The sequence below is a fragment of the Ascaphus truei genome, chromosome 3 (assembly GCF_040206685.1).
Source record: "Ascaphus truei isolate aAscTru1 chromosome 3, aAscTru1.hap1, whole genome shotgun sequence".
Taxonomy (NCBI): Eukaryota; Metazoa; Chordata; class Amphibia; order Anura; family Ascaphidae; genus Ascaphus; species Ascaphus truei.
In genome coordinates, this window is record NC_134485.1 from 120844167 (window position 1) to 120866459 (window position 22293).

General features: G+C 40.2%; 1 protein-coding gene across 14 annotated transcripts in view; it reads left to right on the top strand.

Moving 5' to 3' along the window:
* LOC142489160 (uncharacterized) overlaps window positions 1-22293 on the top strand; it is a 215978-nt gene that overhangs the window by 158811 nt on the left and 34874 nt on the right. For 8 of the 14 annotated variants that reach the window (XR_012799809.1, XM_075589434.1, XM_075589443.1 and 5 more), the window contains 8 exons: window positions 621-695; window positions 4208-4282; window positions 5849-5896; window positions 6417-6491; window positions 8208-8282; window positions 11783-11857; window positions 13967-14041; window positions 20720-20794. Coding sequence is in view for 13 of the 14 variants with exons in the window: in XM_075589434.1 (XP_075445549.1) it covers window positions 621-695; window positions 4208-4282; window positions 5849-5896; window positions 6417-6491; window positions 8208-8282; window positions 11783-11857; window positions 13967-14041; window positions 20720-20794 (573 nt within the window). In the remaining variant the exon portion in view is untranslated. The remainder of the gene's footprint in view (window positions 1-620; window positions 696-4207; window positions 4283-5848; window positions 5897-6416; window positions 6492-8207; window positions 8283-11782; window positions 11858-13966; window positions 14042-20719; window positions 20795-22293) is intronic. The other 6 variants (XM_075589446.1, XM_075589444.1, XM_075589440.1 and 3 more) reach the window with 5 other exon arrangements.

Below are 22293 nucleotides of genomic sequence, written 5' to 3' on the forward strand. Positions count from 1 at the left end.
CACACATTCACAGCTAGCTCAAACTTCCACACCCACCACATCATGAATATATATTTATGTCAAAAAGAGTGCTACTGGGCGTGGCAAATGTATACAACAAAAGACAGGGGTGCCCAATGCTACATCCAATTTACAAAACATATAAAGTAATAAGTATAAAGTTTAAATACTTCAATAATAATAATAATAATAATAATAATATTTACTTGGTTATTTAGTTAAACCCTTTGGCCAAAGCGTCATAAGCCTGCATTTTTATATTAAAGGCCTGAAGCCTGTAGTAGATTTTTCATATGATAACTCGGAGAGCCTAGAATTAACATTTGCAATAGAGGTGAATGAGATAGACGAAAAAGTCACTTACCTTTTCCATGGCGATGTCTTCCCTGATATTCAGGGTCTCTGACCCCATGGAACTAATCCATTGGCCCTACTGTATAACCATAAGTTAAAGCCAGTAAAAAGGAAAGCCTTAGTCCATTTAAAAATAAAGCCACTCCCCCTCCCCCCACTCCCGGATAAAAGTTAAAAAAAACTAAAATAACATAGATATAAAACAAGTAGAGTATATGACGCCTCAACACGTGTCATTTTTTACATTTGTTTATACCTTTTTTTAGGGATCAAATGCTTTTCCCACATAGAGGAGAGGAGCACAAAGGAGACGAAGAGAATAAGGGCATCGTAAAACCCAGGTGAGAAAAGTCCAAGAGCAGAACTTTGTGTAGATTTAGGTGCAAACACTGCGATTGTTGCCTTGATACACAGACCTCGGTATGAGATGAAAACGCATCATATCAGGCCTCTTCACCACTTTATTCATCTTACAAATAGCAGCAAATCATATACTTTGAAGTGTTGGGTTCTTTTCTCTAATGTTCTCTCTTTGGTAGCAGTGGGACTGTACCTGGGAAAGAGCAGAAGAGATGTATCACATTCTGCATCTCTGCCCCAGCTTGCACCTTGGGGAGAGTCAGTAGGAGGTGTTGGGGAGGAGTTACATGTTGCACACATTATAATTAAATGTATACCTCTGGGGACCGAAATGGCGGCCTGTGTGCAGTTTGGATGCAGTAAATAAAAATGTTGCCCTTACTTACTGTAGTGTTGTGCCGGTAATATAGATAATCACTTGTGATCTAATTTTTCCTATCCCACATATATGTGCATGTATGTATAAATATATCTCAAGGAGTACACCAGGTGGATCCAGTTAGGGCCCACAAGTCCGTAGAGCTCACAGCACTGGTAGATACACGTGTCCGTCCAAAACAAAAATGGCCATGCAGCCATTACAGTCACGTTACCAACTACCCAATCACTAAAGTATCTCTACTACTGTATGTCCCAAGCCATGCCCCTCTAACAACCCACCAACATACTTGTGCAATATTCCTAGATTTTACAAAGGCTTTTGATACTGTTGATAATGCTATCTTGCGAAACAAACTCCAGTGCTCTGGAATAGGGAAGTTGGCTTTAAACTGGTTTAATTCCTACCTATCAGGTAGATCCCAACATGTGTCCATCTCAGGCTCTAACTCAACCCCTTGGATACCACATGCGGTGTCCTGCAAGGCTCTGTTCTGGGGCCCCTACTCTTCTCAGTGTTCATCAATGATCTTCCTACAGCTTGTCGTTGTTTGCAAACTCACAAACAAGGGTTCGTTGATAATGAGTAGTTTATTTTCTAACACATAGCATGATCATACACATTCAAAAGTTAAGTGAGAGTCTCTGCCAAAAGAGTGCCCAAACAGGCTTTTTATACATTTTTGATTCCTTTGTCTAAAACATGTTACTAGGCAGAACATAATAACGACTCCTCAATTCTTAAACTAATCACGTTACAGATCATTAAAACCTGGTTAAAACTAGATTAAAACAGCACTCTTTAGAACACAGGTACTACTTGATACAGGAATGTGGGCGTTACTTCTGGCACAGTCGTAAATCTACTGTGAGCGAAACTCTTTCACTCCACACACACACACAATCTTACACACAAAATGGATACTGAAAACATAACAGAACAGACAAAATGGAAACAGAACATTGCATTCAATTCTTCTACAGAGACCCCCCCGCCCCCCCAGTCCATTTCAGTAATATCAACAGTATATTCCTTTCAGCAATATTACTTCATCAAGCTCATAAGGGAGCATCAATAAACATGCATGCGGATGACACAATCTTATATGCACACAGCCATAGCTTCTCCGTCCTTGAACACATACTTCAAACTGACTTTTTGAGACTTGAAAATTGGATTTCCCAAAACAAACTGCTTTTAAACACTGACAAAGCTGTAACAATTGTATTTGGGACCAAAGCTACATTTTTAAAGCTTCCAATGAATGAGCTCCAGATCAGAAACAACTCTAATCCCATCCTAGCCCCTGTTACTAGTTTTAAATATTTGGGCATATGGTTTGATTCCCTTTTAACATTTTGCTTGCACATTGATTCCCTGAAATCCAAAACCTATTCCAAACTAGGTGTACTTTGTAAGAACAAATCCTCCCCAAGTCTGCTGTCTGAAAGAACATCGCACAGCAGATGCTAATGCAATTATAGACTATGGGGACATAGTTAACGGCTCGGCACCCCAAACTCACATTAGCAAACTTCATACCCTCTACAAATCACTATGCCATTTTGTCCTCCAATGCAACTACAACACACATCACTGTGAAATGCTCAAAGAACTAGATTGGTCATCACTTGAGTCTAGGCTCAAAGTTAATCTTTCCTGTCTTGCCTTCAAATACTTTCTGGGCAAGCTACCTCTGAATCTGAACAAGGTCCTCACCCCTACCACATGTAGCACTTATCTGAGATCTGACTCCAAAAGACTGTTCATGGTCCCAAAGTTCAATAAAGTATCTGTCCGCTCCTCCTTCTCTTACCGTGCACCCCACAACTGGAACAATCTACTGGAGACTCTCACAGCCGCCACCAAACTAAGTTCTTTCAAAACTAAAGCTGTCTCACATTTTAATCTGGCACACACACTGACACACACTGACACACACACACACACTGACACTGACTGACACACACACACACACTGACTGACACACAGACACACACAAGGAATTCAGTTACTATAAATATAGATGTGCAAATAGCTAAAACGTGTTCTAAGTCAAACTTCTTTGCGTTTTGATTATTAATTAAAAACATCACCATTACAAATACAATTTCTGTGACAAAACAGTGACAAAAGACAAAGAAGTTTCACTTCAAATGCGCGTGATCAGCACACACTCAACTTTTTTTCCATCCTGGGACTGCTTTCGTATTGAAGGAAGTAAAAAAGAGGCTTGCTCAAACTACACGTAACTCGTCATACAAGAGCAAGGCGATAGAAATATACATTGCTGTTTTATTATTTAGTGAGCGGAAAGATTTTTTTTTAAATAAAACAAACTAGGAGAAAATATAAATAAAATAGTAAAAACTACTAGCAACGACTGTGTGACACGCCTGGGAGAGTGTGCAGCGTGAGGGAAGAGTGTGGTATGGAATCTGTGTTAAGGTGCACAAAGTGTTAACTGCTAATAGGAAAGTCCTGAGATGATGAATAATGTTAAACAGAAATCTAGTGAATCTCTAGTGATATTTAAGTGGGGGCCGTCCCAAAGGAGGGAATGAAAGGATATCCTTAACACCAGGTGAGAAATAAATTGAAGTCAGATCCCTTTATATACTGTAGGGTCTTATATTCATGCCATGGCTTAAACGTGCAGTTCTCTCCAAAACTAACCTACATTGAACGTAAGCTCAGGGTGATGCCATTTAAAGCACATTAGCAACCGGAGCTTAGTTTTGATATACTCATTTTTATATTAAAGGCCTGAAGCCTGTAGTAGATTGTTCATATGATAACTCGGAGAGCCTAGAATTAACATTTGCACTAGAGGTGAATGAGATAGACGAAAAAGTCACTTACCTTTTCCATGGCGATGTCTTACCTGATATTCAGGGTCTCTGACCCCATGGAACTAATCCATTGGCCCTATAACGATAACTTAAAGCCAGTAAAAAGGAAAGCCTTAGTCCATATAAAAATAAAGCCACCCCCCCCCCCTCACTCACGGATAAAAGTAAAATAAATAAATAAATAACATAGATATAAAACAAGTAGAGTGAAATGACGCCTCAACACGTGTCATTTGTTACATTTGTTTATACCTTTTTTTAGGGATCAAATGCTTTTCTCACACAGAGGAGAGGAGCACAAAGGAGACGAAGAGAATAAGGGCATCGTAAAACCCAGGTGAGAAAAGTCCAAGAGCAGAACTTTGTGTAGATTTAGGTGCAAACACTGCGATTGTTGCCTTGATACACAGACCTCTGTATGAGATGAAAACGCATCATATCAGGCCTCTTCACCACTTTATTCATCTTACAAATAGCAGCAAATCATATACTTTGAAGTGTTGGGTTCTTTTCTCTAATGTTCTCTCTTTGGTAGCAGTGGGACTGTACCCAAGAAAGAGCAGAAGAGATGTATCACATTCTGCATCTCTGCCCCAGCTTGCACCTTGGGGAGAGTCAGTAGGAGGTGTTGGGGAGGAGTTACAAGGTGCACAGATTATAATTAAATGTATACCTCTGGGGACTGAAACAGCGGCCTGTGTGCATTTTGGATGCCATAAATAAAAATGTTGCCCTTACTTACTGTAGTGTTGTGCCGGTAATATAGATAATCACTTGTGATCTAATTTTTACTATCCCACATATGTGTGTATGTATGTATAAATATATCTCAAGGAGTACACCAGGTGGATCCAGTTAGGGCCCACAAGTCCGTAGAGCTCACAGCACTGCTAGATACGCGTGTCTGTACAAAACAAACATGGCCATGCAGCCAGCAAAGTCACGTTACCAACTACCTAATCACTAAAGTATCTCTACTTCTCTATGTCACAAGGCCATAGTATCTCTATGTCACAAGCCACACCCCTCTAACAACCCACCAACATACTTGTGCAATATTCCTAGATTTTACAAAGGCTTTTGATACTGTTGATAATGCTATCTTGCTAAACAAACTCCAGTGCTCTGGAATAGGGAAGTTGGCTTTAAACTGGTTTAATTCCTACCTATCAGGTAGATCCCAACATGTGTCCATCTCAGGCTCTAACTCAACCCCTTGGATATCACCTGCGGTGTCCTGCAAGGCTCTGTTCTGGGGCCACTACTCTTCTCAGTGTTCATCAATGATCTTCCTACAGCTTGTCGTTGTTTGCAAACTCACAAACAAGGGTTCGTTGATAATGAGTAGTTTCTTTTCTAACACATAGTATGATCATACACATTCAAAAGTTAAGTGAGAGTCTCTGCCAAAAGAGTGCCCAAACAGGCTTTTTATACATTTTTGATTCCTTTGTCCATTACAAATACAATTTCTGTGACAAAACAGTGACAAAAGACAAAGAAGTTTCACTTAAAATGCGCGTGATCAGCACACACAACTTTTTTCCATCCTGGGACTGCTTTAGTATTGAAGGATGTAAAAAAGAGGCTTGCTCAAAATACACGTAACTCGTCATACAAGAGCAAGGCGATAAAATATACATTGCTCTTCTAGTATTTTGGAGCGGAAAGATTTAAAAAAATAAAATAAAACAAACTAGGAGAAAATATAAATAAAATAGTAAAAACTACGAGCAACGACTGTGTGACAAGCCTGGGAGAGTGTGCAGCGTGAGGGAAGAGTGTGGTATGGAATCTGTGTTATATAACAAATATCCTAAGGTGCAAAAAGTGCTAATAGGAAAGTCCTGAAATGATGAATAATGTTAACCAGAAATCTATTGAATCTCTATTGATATTTTAGTGGGGGCCGTCTCAAAGGAGGGAGTAAAAAGGATATCCTAAACACCAGGTGAGAAATAAACTGAAGTCAGATCCCTTTATATAGGGTCTTATATTCATGCCATGGCTTAAACGTGCAGTTCCCTCCAAAACTAACCTACATTGAACGTAAGCTCAGGGTGATGCCATTTAAAGCACATTAGCAACCTGGTTTTAGTTTTGATGTACTCTTTTTTATATTAAAGGCCTGAAGCCTGTAGTAGATTGTTCATATGATAGCTCGGAGAGCATAGAATTAACATTTGCACTAGAGGTGAATGAGATAGAAGAAAAAGTCACTTACCTTTCCATGGCGATGTCTTACCTGTTATTCAGGGTCGCTAACCCCGTGGAACTAATCCATTGGCCCAATAACCATAAGTTAAAGCCAGTAAAAAGGAAAGCCTTAGTCCATATAAAAATAAAGCCACTCCCCTCCCCCCCTCGCTCACGGATAAAAGTAAAAAATAAAATAACATCAATATAAAAGAAGTAGAGTATATGACGCCTCAACACGTGTCATTTTTTAAATTTGTTTATGCCTTTTTTAGGGATCAAATGCTTTTCCCACACAGAGGAGAGGAGCACAAAGGAGACGAAAAGAATAAGGGCATCCTAAAACCCAGGTGAGAAAAGTCGAAGAGCAGAACTTTGAGTAGATTTAGGTGCAAACACTGCGATTGTTGCCTTGATACACAGACCTCTGTATAAGATGAAAACACATCATATCAGGCCTCTTCACCACTTTATTCATCTTACAAATAGCAGCAAATCATATACTTTGAAGTGTTGGGTTCTTTTCTCTAATGTTCTCTCTTTGGTAGCAGTGGGACTGTACCCGGGAAAGAGCAGAAGAGATGTATCACATTCTGCATCTCTGCCCCAGCTTGCATCTTGGGGAGAGTCAGTAGGAGGTGTTGGGGAGGAGTTACATGGTGCACAGATTATAATTAAATGTATCCCTCTGGGGACTGAAACGGCGGCCTGTGTGCATTTTGGATGCAATAAATAAAAATATTGCCCTTACTTACTGTAGTGTTGTGCCGGTAATTTAGATTTTTCCTATCCCACATATATGTGTATGTATAAATATATCTCAAGGAGTACACCAGGTGGATCCAGTTAGGGCCCACAAGTCCGTAGAGCTCACAGCACTGGCAGATACAGGAATCTGCCCAAAACAAACATCGCCATGCTGCCATCACAGTCATGTAACCAACTGCCGACTCACCAAAGTATCTCCACTATGTCACAAGCCACGCCCCTCTAACAACCCACCAACATACTGGTGCAATATTCCTAGATTTAACAAAGGCTTTTGATACTGTTGATAATGCTATCTTGCGAAACAAACTCCAGTGCTCTGGAATAGGGAAGTTGGCTTTAAACTGGTTTCATTCCTACCTACAGTATCAGGTAGATCCCAACCTGTGTCTATCTCAGGCTCTAACTCCAACTCCTTGGATATCACTTTCAGTGTCCTGCAAGGCTCTGTTATGGGGGCCCTACTCTTGTCAGTGTTCATCAATGATCTTCCTACAGCTTGTCGTTGTTTGCAAACTCACATACAACGGTTCGTTGATAATGTGTAGTTTATTTTCTTAACACATAGTATGATCATACACATTCAAAAGTTAAGTGAGACTCTCTGCCAAAAGAGTGTCCAAACAGGCTTTTTATACATTTTTGATTCCTTTGTCTAAAACAGGTTACTAGGCAGAACATGTTTAACACACATTCCCAGCTAGCTCAAACTTCCACACCCACCACATCATGAATATATATTTATGTCAAAAAGAGTGCTACTGGGCGTGGCAAATGTATACAACAAAAGACAGGGGTGCCCAATGCTACATCCAATTTACAAAACATATAAAGTAATAAGTATAAAGTTTAAATACTTCAATAATAATAATAATAATAATAATATTTACTTGGTTATTTAGTTAAACCCTTTGGCCAAAGCGTCATAAGCCTGCATTTTTATATTAAAGGCCTGAAGCCTGTAGTAGATTTTTCATATGATAACTCGGAGAGCCTAGAATTAACATTTGCAATAGAGGTGAATGAGATAGACGAAAAAGTCACTTACCTTTTCCATGGCAATGTCTTACCTGATATTCAGGGTCTCTGACCCCATGGAACTAATCCATTGGCCCTATAACCATAAGTTAAAGCCAGTAAAAAGGAAAGCCTTAGTCCATATAAAAATAAAGCCACTCCCCCTCCCCTACTCCCGGATAAAAGTTAAAAAAAACTAAAATAACATAGATATAAAACAAGTAGAGTATATGACGCCTCAACACGTGTCATTTTTTACATTTGTTTATACCTTTTTTTAGGGATCAAATGCTTTTCCCACATAGAGGAGAGGAGCACAAAGGAGACGAAGAGAATAAGGGCATCGTAAAACCCAGGTGAGAAAAGTCCAAGAGCAGAACTTTGTGTAGATTTAGGTGCAAACACTGCGATTGTTGCCTTGATACACAGACAGTATGAGATGAAAACGCATCATATCAGGCCTCTTCACCACTTTATTCATCTTACAAATAGCAGCAAATCATATACTTTGAAGTGTTGGGTTCTTTTCTCTAATGTTCTCTCTTTGGTAGCAGTGGGACTGTACCTGGGAAAGAGCAGAAGAGATGTATCACATTCTGCATCTCTGCCCCAGCTTGCACCTTGGGGAGAGTCAGTAGGAGGTGTTGGGGAGGAGTTACATGTTGCACACATTATAATTAAATGTATACCTCTGGGGACCGAAATGGCGGCCTGTGTGCAGTTTGGATGCAGTAAATAAAAATGTTGCCCTTACTTACTGTAGTGTTGTGCCGGTAATATAGATAATCACTTGTGATCTAATTTTTCCTATCCCACATATATGTGTATGTATGTATAAATATATCTCAAGGAGTACACCAGGTGGATCCAGTTAGGGCCCACATGTGCGTAGAGCTCACAGCACTGGTAGATACACGTGTCCGTCCAAAACAAAAATGGCCATGCAGCCATCACAGTCACGTTACCAACTACCCAATCACTAAAGTATCTCTACTACTGTATGTCCCTAGCCATGCCCCTCTAACAACCCACCAACATACTTGTGCAATATTCCTAGATTTTACAAAGGCTTTTGATACTGTTGATAATGCTATCTTGCGAAACAAACTCCAGTGCTCTGGAATAGGGAAGTTGGCTTTAAACTGGTTTAATTACTACCTATCAGGTAGATCCCAACATGTGTCCATCTCAGGCTCTAACTCAACCCCTTGGATACCACATGCGGTGTCCTGCAAGGCTCTGTTCTGGGGCCCCTACTCTTCTCAGTGTTCATCAATGATCTTCCTACAGCTTGTCGTTGTTTGCAAACTCACAAACAAGGGTTCGTTGATAATGAGTAGTTTATTTTCTAACACATAGCATGATCATACACATTCAAAAGTTAAGTGAGAGTCTCTGCCAAAAGAGTGCCCAAACAGGCTTTTTATACATTTTTGATTCCTTTGTCTAAAACATGTTACTAGGCAGAACATAATAACCACTCCTCAATTCTTAAACTAATCACGTTACAGATCATTAAAACCTGGTTAAAACTAGATTAAAACAGCACTCTTTAGAACACAGGTACTACTTGATACAGGAATGTGGGCGTTACTTCTGGCACAGTCGTAAATCTACTGTGAGCGAAACTCTTTCACTCCACACACACACACACAATCTTACACACAAAATGGATACTGAAAACATAACAGAACAGACAAAATGGAAACAGAACATTGCATTCAATTCTTCTACAGAGAACCCCCCGCCCCCCCAGTCCATTTCAGTAATATCAACAGTATATTCCTTTCAGCAATATTACTTCATCAAGCTCGTAAGGGAGCATCAATAAACATGCATGCGGATGACACAATCTTATATGCACACAGCCATAGCTTCTCCGTCCTTGAACACATACTTCAAACTGACTTTTTGAGACTTGAAAATTGGATTTCCCAAAACAAACTGCTTTTAAACACTGACAAAGCTGTAACAATTGTATTTGGGACCAAAGCTACCTTTTTAAAGCTTCCAATGAATGAGCTCCAGATCAGAAACAACTCTAATCCCATCCTAGCCCCTGTTACTAGTTTTAAATATTTGGGCATATGGTTTGATTCCCATTTAACATTTCGCTTGCACATTGATTCCCTGAAATCCAAAACGTATTCCAAACTAGGTGTACTTTGTAAGAACAAATCCTCCCCAAGTCTGCTGTCTGAAAGAACATCGCACAGCAGATGCTAATGCAATTATAGACTATGGGGACATAGTATACGGCTCGGCACCCCAAACTCACATTAGCAAACTTCATACCCTCTACAAATCACTATGCCATTTTGTCCTCCAATGCAACTACAACACACATCACTGTGAAATGCTCAAAGAACTAGATTGGTCATCACTTGAGTCTAGGCTCAAAGTTAATCTTTCCTGTCTTGCCTTCAAATACTTTCTGGGCAAGCTACCTCTGTATCTGAACAAGGTCCTCACCCCTACCACATGTAGCTCTTATCTGAGATCTGACTCCAAAAGACTGTTCATGGTCCCAAAGTTCAATAAAGTATCTGTCCGCACCTCCTTCTCTTACCGTGCACCCCACAACTGGAACAATCTACTGGAGACTCTCACAGCCGCCATCAAACTAAGTTCTTTCAAAACTAAAGCTGTCTCACATTTTAATCTGGCACACACACTGACACACACACACACACACACTGACACTGACTGACACGCACACACACACACTGACTGACACACAGACACACACAAGGAATTCAGTTACTATAAATATAGAAGTGCAAATAGCTAAAACGTGTTCTAAGTCAAACTTCTTTGCGTTTTGATTATTAATTAAAAACATCACCATTACAAATACAATTTCTGTGACAAAACAGTGACAAAAGACAAAGAAGTTTCACTTCAAATGCGCGTGATCAGCACACACTCAACTTTTTTTCCATCCTGGGACTGCTTTCGTATTGAAGGAAGTAAAAAAGAGGCTTGCTCAAACTACATGTAACTCGTCATACAAGAGCAAGGCGATAGAAATATACATTGCTGTTTTATTATTTAGTGAGCGGAAAGATTTTTTTTTAAATAAAACAAACTAGGAGAAAATATAAATAAAATAGTAAAAACTACTAGCAACGACTGTGTGACACGCCTGGGAGAGTGTGCAGCGTGAGGGAAGAGTGTGGTATGGAATCTGTGTTAAGGTGCACAAAGTGTTAACTGCTAATAGGAAAGTCCTGAGATGATGAATAATGTTAAACAGAAATCTAGTGAATCTCTAGTGATATTTAAGTGGGGGCCGTCCCAAAGGAGGGAATGAAAGGATATCCTTAACACCAGGTGAGAAATAAATTGAAGTCAGATCCCTTTATATAGGGTCTTATATTCATGCCATGGCTTAAACGTGCAGTTCTCTCCAAAACTAACCTACATTGAACGTAAGCTCAGGGTGATGCCATTTAAAGCACATTAGCAACCGGAGCTTAGTTTTGATATACTCATTTTTATATTAAAGGCCTGAAGCCTGTAGTAGATTGTTCATATGATAACTCGGAGAGCCTAGAATTAACATTTGCACTAGAGGTGAATGAGATAGACGAAAAAGTCACTTACCTTTTCCATGGCGATGTCTTACCTGATATTCAGGGTCTCTGACCCCATGGAACTAATCCATTGGCCCTATAACGATAACTTAAAGCCAGTAAAAAGGAAAGCCTTAGTCCATATAAAAATAAAGCCACCCCCCCCCCTCACTCACGGATAAAAGTAAAAAATAAAAAAAATAACATAGATATAAAACAAGTAGAGTGAAATGACGCCTCAACACGTGTCATTTGTTACATTTGTTTATACCTTTTTTTAGGGATCAAATGCTTTTCTCACACAGAGGAGAGGAGCACAAAGGAGACGAAGAGAATAAGGGCATCGTAAAACCCAGGTGAGAAAAGTCCAAGAGCAGAACTTTGTGTAGATTTAGGTGCAAACACTGCGATTGTTGCCTTGATACACAGACCTCTGTATGAGATGAAAACGCATCATATCAGGCCTCTTCACCACTTTATTCATCTTACAAATAGCAGCAAATCATATACTTTGAAGTGTTGGGTTCTTTTCTCTAATGTTCTCTCTTTGGTAGCAGTGGGACTGTACCCAAGAAAGAGCAGAAGAGATGTATCACATTCTGCATCTCTGCCCCAGCTTGCACCTTGGGGAGAGTCAGTAGGAGGTGTTGGGGAGGAGTTACAAGGTGCACAGATTATAATTAAATGTATACCTCTGGGGACTGAAACAGCGGCCTGTGTGCATTTTGGATGCAATAAATAAAAATGTTGCCCTTACTTACTGTAGTGTTGTGCCGGTAATATAGATAATCACTTGTGATCTAATTTTTACTATCCCACATATGTGTGTATGTATGTATAAATATATCTCAAGGAGTACACCAGGTGGATCCAGTTAGGGCCCACAAGTCCGTAGAGCTCACAGCACTGCTAGATACGCGTGTCTGTACAAAACAAAAATGGCCATGCAGCCATCACAGTCACGTTACCAACTATCTAATCACTAAAGTATCTCTACTATGTCACAAGCCACGCCCCTCTAACAACCCACCAACATACTGGTGCAATATTCCTAGATTTTACAAAGGCTTTTGATACTGTTGATAATGCTATTTTGCGAAACAAACTCCAGTGCTCTGGAATAGGGAAGTTGGCTTTAAACTGGTTTAATTCCTACCTATCAGGTAGATCCCAACATGTGTCCATCTCAGGCTCTAACTCAACTCCTTGGATATCACCTGCAGTGTCCTGCAAGGCTCTGTTCTGGGGCAACTACTCTTCTCAGTGTTCATCAATGATCTTCCTACAGCTTGTCGTTGTTTGCAAACTCACAAACAAGGGTTCGTTGATAATGAGTAGTTTATTTTCTAACACATAGCATGATCATACACATTCAAAAGTTAAGTGAGAGTCTCTGCCAAAAGAGTGCCCAAACAGGCTTTTTATACATTTTTGATTCCTTTGTCCATTACAAATACAATTTCTGTGACAAAACAGTGACAAAAGACAAAGAAGTTTCACTTAAAATGCGCGTGATCAGCACACACAACTTTTTTTCCATCCTGGGACAGCTTTCGTATTGAAGGAAGTAAAAAAGAGGCTTGCTCAAAATACACGTAACTCGTCATACAAAAGCAAGGCGATAGAAATATACATTGCTCTTCTAGTATTTTGGAGCGGAAAGATTTTTAAAAAAATAAATAAAACAAACTAGGAGAAATTATATATAAAATAGTAAAAACTACGAGCAACGACTGTGTGACAAGCCTGGGAGAGTGTGCAGCGTGAGGGAAGAGTGTGGTATGGAATCTGTGTTATATAACAAATATCCTAAGGTGCAAAAAGTGCTAATAGGAAAGTCCTGAAATGATGAATAATGATAAACAGAAATCTAGTGAATCTCTAGTGATATTTAAGTGGGGCCCGTCCCAAAGGAGGGAGTAAAAAGGATATCTTAAACACCAGGTGAGAAATAAACTGAAGTCAGATCCCTTTATATAGGGTCTTATATTCATGCCATGGCTTAAACGTGCAGTTCCCTCCAAAACTAGCCTACATTGAACGTAAGCTCAGGGTGATGCCATTTAAAGCACATTAGCAACCTGGTTTTAGTTTTGATGTACTCTTTTTTATATTATAGGCCTGAAGCCTGTAGTAGATTGTTCATATGATAGCTCGGAGAGCATAGAATTAACATTTGCACTAGAGGTGAATGAGATAGAAGAAAAAGTCACTTACCTTTTCCATGGCGATGTCTTACCTGTTATTCAGGGTCGCTAACCCCGTGGAACTAATCCATTGGCCCAATAACCATAAGTTAAAGCCAGTAAAAAGGAAAGCCTTAGTCCATATAAAAATAAAGCCACTCCCCTCCCCCCCTCGCTCACGGATAAAAGTAAAAAATAAAATAACATCAATATAAAAGAAGTAGAGTATATGACGCCTCAACACGTGTCATTTTTTAAATTTGTTTATGCCTTTTTTAGGGATCAAATGCTTTTCCCACACAGAGGAGAGGAGCACAAAGGAGACGAAAAGAATAAGGGCATCCTAAAACCCAGGTGAGAAAAGTCGAAGAGCAGAACTTTGAGTAGATTTAGGTGCAAACACTGCGATTGTTGCCTTGATACACAGACCTCTGTATAAGATGAAAACACATCATATCAGGCCTCTTCACCACTTTATTCATCTTACAAATAGCAGCAAATCATATACTTTGAAGTGTTGGGTTCTTTTCTCTAATGTTCTCTCTTTGGTAGCAGTGGGACTGTACCCAGGAAAGAGCAGAAGAGATGTATCACATTCTGCATCTCTGCCCCAGCTTGCACCTTGGGGAGAGTCAGTAGGAGGTGTTGGGGAGGAGTTACAAGGTGCACAGATTATAATTAAATGTATCCCTCTGGGGACTGAAACGGCGGCCTGTGTGCATTTTGGATGCAATAAATAAAAATGTTGCCCTTACTTACTGTAGTGTTGTGCCAGTAATATAGATAATCACTTGTGATCTAATTTTTCCTATCCCACATATGTGTGTATGTATGTATAAATATATCTCAAGGTGTACACCAGGTGGATCCAGTTAGGGCCCACAAGTCCGTAGAGCTCACAGCACTGGCAGATACAGGAATCTGCCCAAAACAAACATGGCCATGCAGCCCTCACAGTCACGGTACCAACTACCCAATCACTAAAGTATCTCTACTATGTCACAAGCCACGCCCCTCTAACAACCCACCAACATACTGGTGCAATATTCCTAGATTTTACAAAGGCTTTTGATACTGTTGATAATGCTATCTTGCTAAACAAACTGCAGTGCTCTGGAATAGGGAAGTTGGCTTTAAACTGGTTTCATTCCTACCTATCAGGTAGATCCCAACCTGTCTATCTAAGCCTCTAACTCCAACTCCTTCACTCCTTCACACATTCAAAAGTTAAGTGAGACTCTCTGCCAAAAGAGTGTCCAAACAGGCTTTTTATACCTTTTTGATTCCTTTGTCTAAAACAGGTTACTAGGCAGAACATGATTAACACACATTCCCAGCTAGCTCAAACTTCCACACCCACCACATCATGAATATATATTTATGTCAAAAAGAGTGCTACTGGGCGTGGCAAATGTATACAACAAAAGACAGGGGTGCCCAATGCTACATCCAATTGACAAAACATATAAAGTAATAAGTATAAAGTTTAAATACTTCAATAATAATAATATTTACTTGGTTATTTAGTTAAACCCTTTGGCCAAAGCGTCATAAACCACGTCAAGGTATAACCAAAATTAATGCAGGTCCTACACTACACTGTGAACCCTTCCATTTACCTCTGTGTGAGGGGAAGCAACCATAGTAGATCATGTTCTTTGCAGCCAAGTGAAAAGACCTCCCAAGTTAAAAAGGTGAGGAGGAGTGAGCTCTCGGGGGAGGTGCCACCTACCTCCATTACATCTGTTACCAGTCAGAAATTGATTTATACACATTCCCAGCTAGCTCAGTTTCTGACTGGTAACAGTTGTAATGGAGGTAGGTTGCACATATCTTTGCCTTCAATTCTTCTTCAGAGATAATCCCCCCCCCCCCCACCACCCCCAGTCCATTTCAGTAATATCAACAGTATATTCCTTTCAGCAATATTATTTCATGAAGCTCGTAAGGGAGCTTCAATACAAATGCATGCTGATGACACAATCTTATATGCACACAGCCATAGCTTCTCCGTCCTTGAACACATACTTCAAACTGACTTTTTGAGACTTGAAAATTGGATTTCCCAAAACAAACTGCTTTAAAACATTGACAAGGCTGTAACAGTTGTATTTGGGACCAAGACTACATTTTTAAAGCTTCCAATGAATGAGCTCCATATCTGAACCAACTCTAATCTCATCCTAGACCCTGTTACTAGTTTTAAATATTTGGGCATATAGCCTGACTCCCATTTAACATTTGGCTTGCACATTGATTCCCTGAAATCCAAAACCTATTCCAAACTAGGTGTACTTTATAAGAACAAATCGTCCCCAAGTCTGCTGTCTGAAAGAACATCGCACAGCAGATGCTAATGCCAATTATAGACTATGGGGACATAGTGTATGGCATGGCACCCCAAACTCAAATTAGCAAACTTCATACCCTCTACAATTCACTATGCCATTTTGCCCTCCAATGCAACTACAACACACATCACTGCGAAATGCTCAAAGAACTAGATTGGTCATTACTTGAGTCTAGGCTCAAAGTTAATCCTTCCTGTCTTGCTTTCAAATACTTTCTGGGCAAGCTACCTCTGTATCTGAACAAGGTCCTCACCCCTACCACATGTAGCACTTACCTGAGATCTGACTCCAAAAGACTGTTCAAGGTCCCAAGGTTCAATAAAGTATCTGTCTGCTCCTCCTTCTCTTACCGTGCACTCCACAACTGGAACAATCTACTGGAGACTCTCACAGCCGCCACCAGTCTAAGGGCCTCATGCAGTAAGCGCCGAAAAGGCTTTTTTCGCTATTTTCTCACCAAAATTGCCTTCCCGATTCAGTAAGCGCCGAAAACTGGCCAAAATCGGCAATTTTTGTTCCCGATAAAAACTTATCGGCATGCGGGGGCCGATAAGCCACTTTTTTCGTCACTTTTTGAAATCGGCTGAATTCCAGTAGCCCCGATCAGCTTTTCGCTGCTGATCGGCATTCTAGAATTGAGATTTGTACGCCAATTCGTCCGCCAACTAAAGTTGGCAAGTTGGTGGTGGAGAAGCATCGGAAAGGTTGACACTTAGAAAAAATCAGGCCTTTTTCCTGGCTGGGATTGATGCCGGGGGTCTCCGGAGCTGATACCCATTAATATCAGCACCGGACCCCCCCAGCATACATCCGAGGCAGGAAAAATGCATTTAAAGCCCACTTCATTACCTTAGCGGCTAACCGCTACGGCAATGAAGGGGTTAACCAGCCGTGCCAGGTTTATTGTGGGTAGCGGGGGTGGGTGAAGGGGGTATTTGGCCCTTGGTGGTTGTTTAGGGCTTACGGGGGGGTTGAGTGTGCACTTAACCCCTTCACGACCATAGCGGTTAATACCGCTACGGTCATGAAGGGGTTAAGCCGTCCCGCTACCCACCGGCAAGCCCTAAACAAACCACCGTTGGGGCTAATACCCACTTTGGCCAACCCCGCTACCCACAATTAAAAAAATACACACAACAGCCCCACACTATTATATATATATATCAACCCCACACTGATGAGACCCATCAAGGTCGAAACAGCTGTCTGTGGGTGGTTTTCTGGGTATGCATCTTAACCCTGGCTGTGCTCAAAGCTGTGACCATGCAGCAAGCTTAAGGCTATAGGGAACCATGTTAAAAATGGTTTTTGAGGCAAAAAGTGACACTGTGTGCTCATTTGCATGTCATTTCCCAGAATCCCTTGCTGCAGTGGAAGTGCTGTATGCTGGGTGATGATGGGGAAAGGCGGGGTTGCAGACCTGCCTAAGACATGCAGATGATCATACAGTTGTATTTGCATACAGTATATATATATATATATATATATATATATATATATATATAACACCAACAACCTCTATCCCCCCTAACATACACATATATGCACATCAATGATACTATAGGCCAGCGGGGCCTGCAGTACCAATTCTGTGCCCCCCCCAAATTAATGTCAAAACACATACATACATATAAAGAAATAACCCCCCCCCCCCCTAACACATACAGTATAGTAATGGGCACAATTACTATTATCCACAAATGGATAATAGTGCATTTGCCCATATAAAATACATAAAGAACAATAAATACAATAAATACATATTGCACTCACCCTTGTCCGGCTGCCATGATGAAGGCCATCCTCATCTTCATCACCGTCCATGCCCCCTCCGATGCTGCAAAACATAAACAAGAATAAAAACAGCCAATGTAATGTCCCCTAACTCCTTAATCACCGTAGCGGTTAGTAACCACTACAGTCATTAAGGGGTTAACCCACCCTCCCCCACTACTCAGGAGGCCTACATACCCTCTCCCATTACCCCCCCCCTGCACCCCGTGAGGCCTAACCACCCCCACAGATCTGTGTCCTCCGTTGCCAACAAAATACATATCCAATACATTGCAATTACATTCTGATATCAATTAACCCCTTAATCACCTTATTGGATAATAACCGCAAAGGTAATTAAGGGGTTAAGCCACCCTGGCCCGATACCCACACTTCACCCATTCATTTGTACAGTGGCTTCATCATGCAACTATATATATATTCCTGAGGAAGTCACGCAACGTGACAAAACGCATAGAGACGGGGTGACGTCATGTCAGACGGTCGTGTGGGAGGAGGTCCTATGTTCTTCGGCACTTTTTCAGCTATTCTGCTTGTGCTTCTACTATTGCACCTTCAAAAGAAGCTCCTTTAACATCAGAGACGCTGAATTGCTGCAGGACTCGTGGCAGGAGTCAGAAGCAGTTAAACCAGGTGCTCAGTATCACGAACGAAATCCCTCTCCCCCACTCCTGTAGATGACGCCCCATACAGATTCTCTCCAATGTATATTTTATTCTAACTTTTTGTAAGTGTATCTCCTAGGGACACTTTTCTTAATAAATTCACCCTCATTTGTACACAGTTACGCGCTATGAAGCTTGCGCTTTTTTGTGTTTTGTTTATATATATATATATATACACACACACACACACACATGATGAACCAATATACAAAGAAATGTTTAAGGGTTATAAAAAACATGCTCTACTAAAAATACCATTTCTCCATATCAGCCACAGTACAATAAAATCATATTTCCTTAAAAAATAAAATCTCATCTTCCAATCAAAAGCATCAAATGCCAATCAAAACATTGAATTTACATTGTATACATGATGCATACAATCTATGAACCATGTACACTCTGCCAATGAATGTTAACAATAAAATATTCCAAACAAAATACCATTGCATCCAAACAAGTATACTATTTAAACCAAGCAAGTCACCATAAATCAATTAGCATTCATTAATCAAATCACAAAAAAATTAAAATACCATCCATAACAATTAACTATTTCAATCGTTAAACAGAACAAGTTACCATCAGACAAAATATAAGTACCCAAAAGAATACAATATACAAAAGCAAGCCTCACCCTGACCTAAAGTACAGCATACAACACCACAAATTACATCTATCTAATTCCAAAATACATAACACACACATTTATGTATAGCAGCAATACAAGCATTTCCGACCAAACCATTTCTTACCCTGTATGTATATATTGATCTAGACATACATACATACAGTGGCAAGAAATGACCTTAAACAAAAAAAAAATATCACATGTTAAAAAACAAAAAACATGTACAAGTTAAAAAAAAAATTCTTTTGTTGACTTACCTTTACTTGACCCACTCACCGACTCCCGTTGAGCCGCTTACTCTTGAACCAATCCACGCACAGGAACCCATAAAATAATAAACCATTATACTGTATAAGAAACCATAAAATAATAAACCATAAAATAATAAACCATAACAATACAGGGGTCTTCTATTTTTAATCCATCTTCATCTGTATTCTTCTTTCTTGTATCTTCTTCCGCTCTCTTCCGGGGTCTTCTTCTCTTCTTCGGCCACGACCTGGCCTTCTTTCTTCTGAAGGAGGTCCTTCCGCCTCGGCGTCTGCCTTCAAAATGAGACAACATAGGCTTTTATAGGCCTATGACGTCACATTGTCGTCATATGTTTCCCACGGCCCTGATTGGGCTGTGAAAACCATGTGATTTGGGGGAAAAATTAATTTTGATGACATCATTTAAAGGCAATGACGCCAGGCAATCAGAATAGCTGTGCTTCAATTGCCTTTAAGATGACGTCATGAAAAGAAAGAGGCCAGCCTCACATGATGCGGTAGCCAATCAGAGCATGGGAAATACATCCCAACTCTGATTGGCTCTAGGCCCATGTGACAGGCTTTCAATGACGTCACATCCGTTCTCCCCAAAGCCTCTGTCACATGGTTTACTAGAGCCAATCAGAGTGGCGGAGAATGTGCAGCATGAGCAAAGAGTGTGGTATGGAATCTGTGTTATATAACAAATATTCTAAGGTGCAAAAAGTGTTAAGTGCTAATAGGAAAGTCCTGAAATGATGAATAATGTTAAACATAAATCTAGTGAATCACTAGTTATATTTAAGTGTGGGCCGTCCCAAAAGAGGGAGTCAAAAGGACATCCTAAACACCAGGTGAGAAATAAACTGAAGTAAGATCCCTTTATACTGTATAGGGTCTTATATTCATGCCATGGCTTAAACGTGCAGTTCCCTCCAAAACTAACCTACATTGAACGTAAGCTCAGGGTGATGCCATTTAAAGCACATTAGCAACCGGAGCTTAGTTTTGATATACTCATTTTTATATTAAAGGCCAGAAGCCTGTAGTAGATTGTTCATATGATAACTTGGAGAGCCTAGAATTAACATTTGCACTAGAGGTGAATGAGATAGAAGAAAAAGTCACTTACCTTTTCCATGGCGACGTCTTACCTGATATTCAGGGTCTCTGACCCCATGGAAATAATCCATTGGTCCAATAACCATAAGTTAAAACCAGTAAAATGGAAATCCTTAGTCCTTATAAAAATAACATACAGTAGATATAAAACAAGTAGAGTATACTGTATGACGCCTCAACACGTGTCATTTTTTACATTTGTTTATACCTTTATTTAGGGATCAAATGCTTTTCCCACATAGAGGAGAGGAGCACAAAGGAGACGAAAAGAATAGGAGCATCGTAAAACCCAGGTGAGAAAATTCCAAGTCAGAACTTTGTGTAGATTTAGGTGCAAACACTGCGATTGTTGCCTTGATACACAGACTATGATATGAAAACGCATCATATCAGGCCTCTTCACCTCTTTATTCATATTTCAAATAGCAGCAAATCATATACTTTGAAGTGTTGGGTTCTTTTCTTTAATGTTCTCTCTTTGGTAGCAGTGGGACTGTACCCGGGAAAGAGCAGAAGAGATGTATCACATTCTGCATCTCTGCCCCAGCTTGCACCTTGGGGAGAGTCAGTAGGAGGTGTTTGGGAGGAGTTACATGGTGCACACATTATAATTAAATGTATCCCTCTGGGGACTGAAACGGCGGTCTATGTGCAGTTTGGATGCAATAAATAAAAATGTTGCCCTTACTTACTGTAGTGTTGTGTCGGTAATATAGATTTTTCCTATCCGACATATATGTGTATGTATAAATATATCTCAAGGAGTACACCAGGTGGATCCAGTTAGGGCCCACAAGTCCGTAGAGCTCACAGCACTGGTAGATACAGGTGTCTGCCCAAAAATGGCCATGCAGCCCTCACAGTCACGTAACCAACTGCTTAATCACTAAAGTATCTCTACTATGTCACAAGCCACGCCCCTCTAACAACCCACCAACATACTGGTGCAATATTCCTAGATTTTACAAAGGCTTTTGATACTGTTGATAATGCTATCTTGCGAAACAAACTCCAGTGCTCTGGAATAGGGAAGCAGGCTTTAAAATGGTTTAATTCCTACCTATCAGGTACAGTAGATCCGAACATGTGTCCATCTCAGGCTCTAGCTCCAACTCCTTGGATATCACCTGCGGCGTCCCGCAAGGCTCTGTTCCTACTCTTCTCAGTGTTCATCAATGATCTTCCTACAGCTTGTCGTTGTTTGCAAACTCACAAACAAGGGTTCGTTGATAATGAGTTGTTTATTTTCTTAACACATAGTATGATCATACACATTCAAAAGTCAAGGGAGACTCTGACAAAAGTGTGTCCAAACAGGCTTTTTATACATTTTTGATTCCTTTGTCTAAAAGGGGTTACTAGGCAGAACATAATAACCACTCCTCAATTCTTAAACTTATCACCTTACAGATCATTAAAACCTGGTTAAAACTAGATGAAAAAAGCACTCTATAGAAGACAGGTACTACTTGATACCAGGAATGTTGGCGTTACTTCAGGCACAGTCGTAAATCTACTGTGAGCGAAACTCTTTCATTCCACACACACATTCTTACACACAAAATGGATACTGAAAACATAACAGAACAGACAAAATGGAAACAGAACATTGCCTTCAATTCTTCTACAGAGACCCGTCCTCAGTCCATTTTAGTAATATCAACAGTATATTCCTTTCAGGAATATTCATCAAGCTCGTAAGGGAGCTTCAATACACATGCATGCGGATGACACAATCTTATATGGACACAGTCATAGCTTCTCCGACCTTGAACAAATACTTCAAACTGAC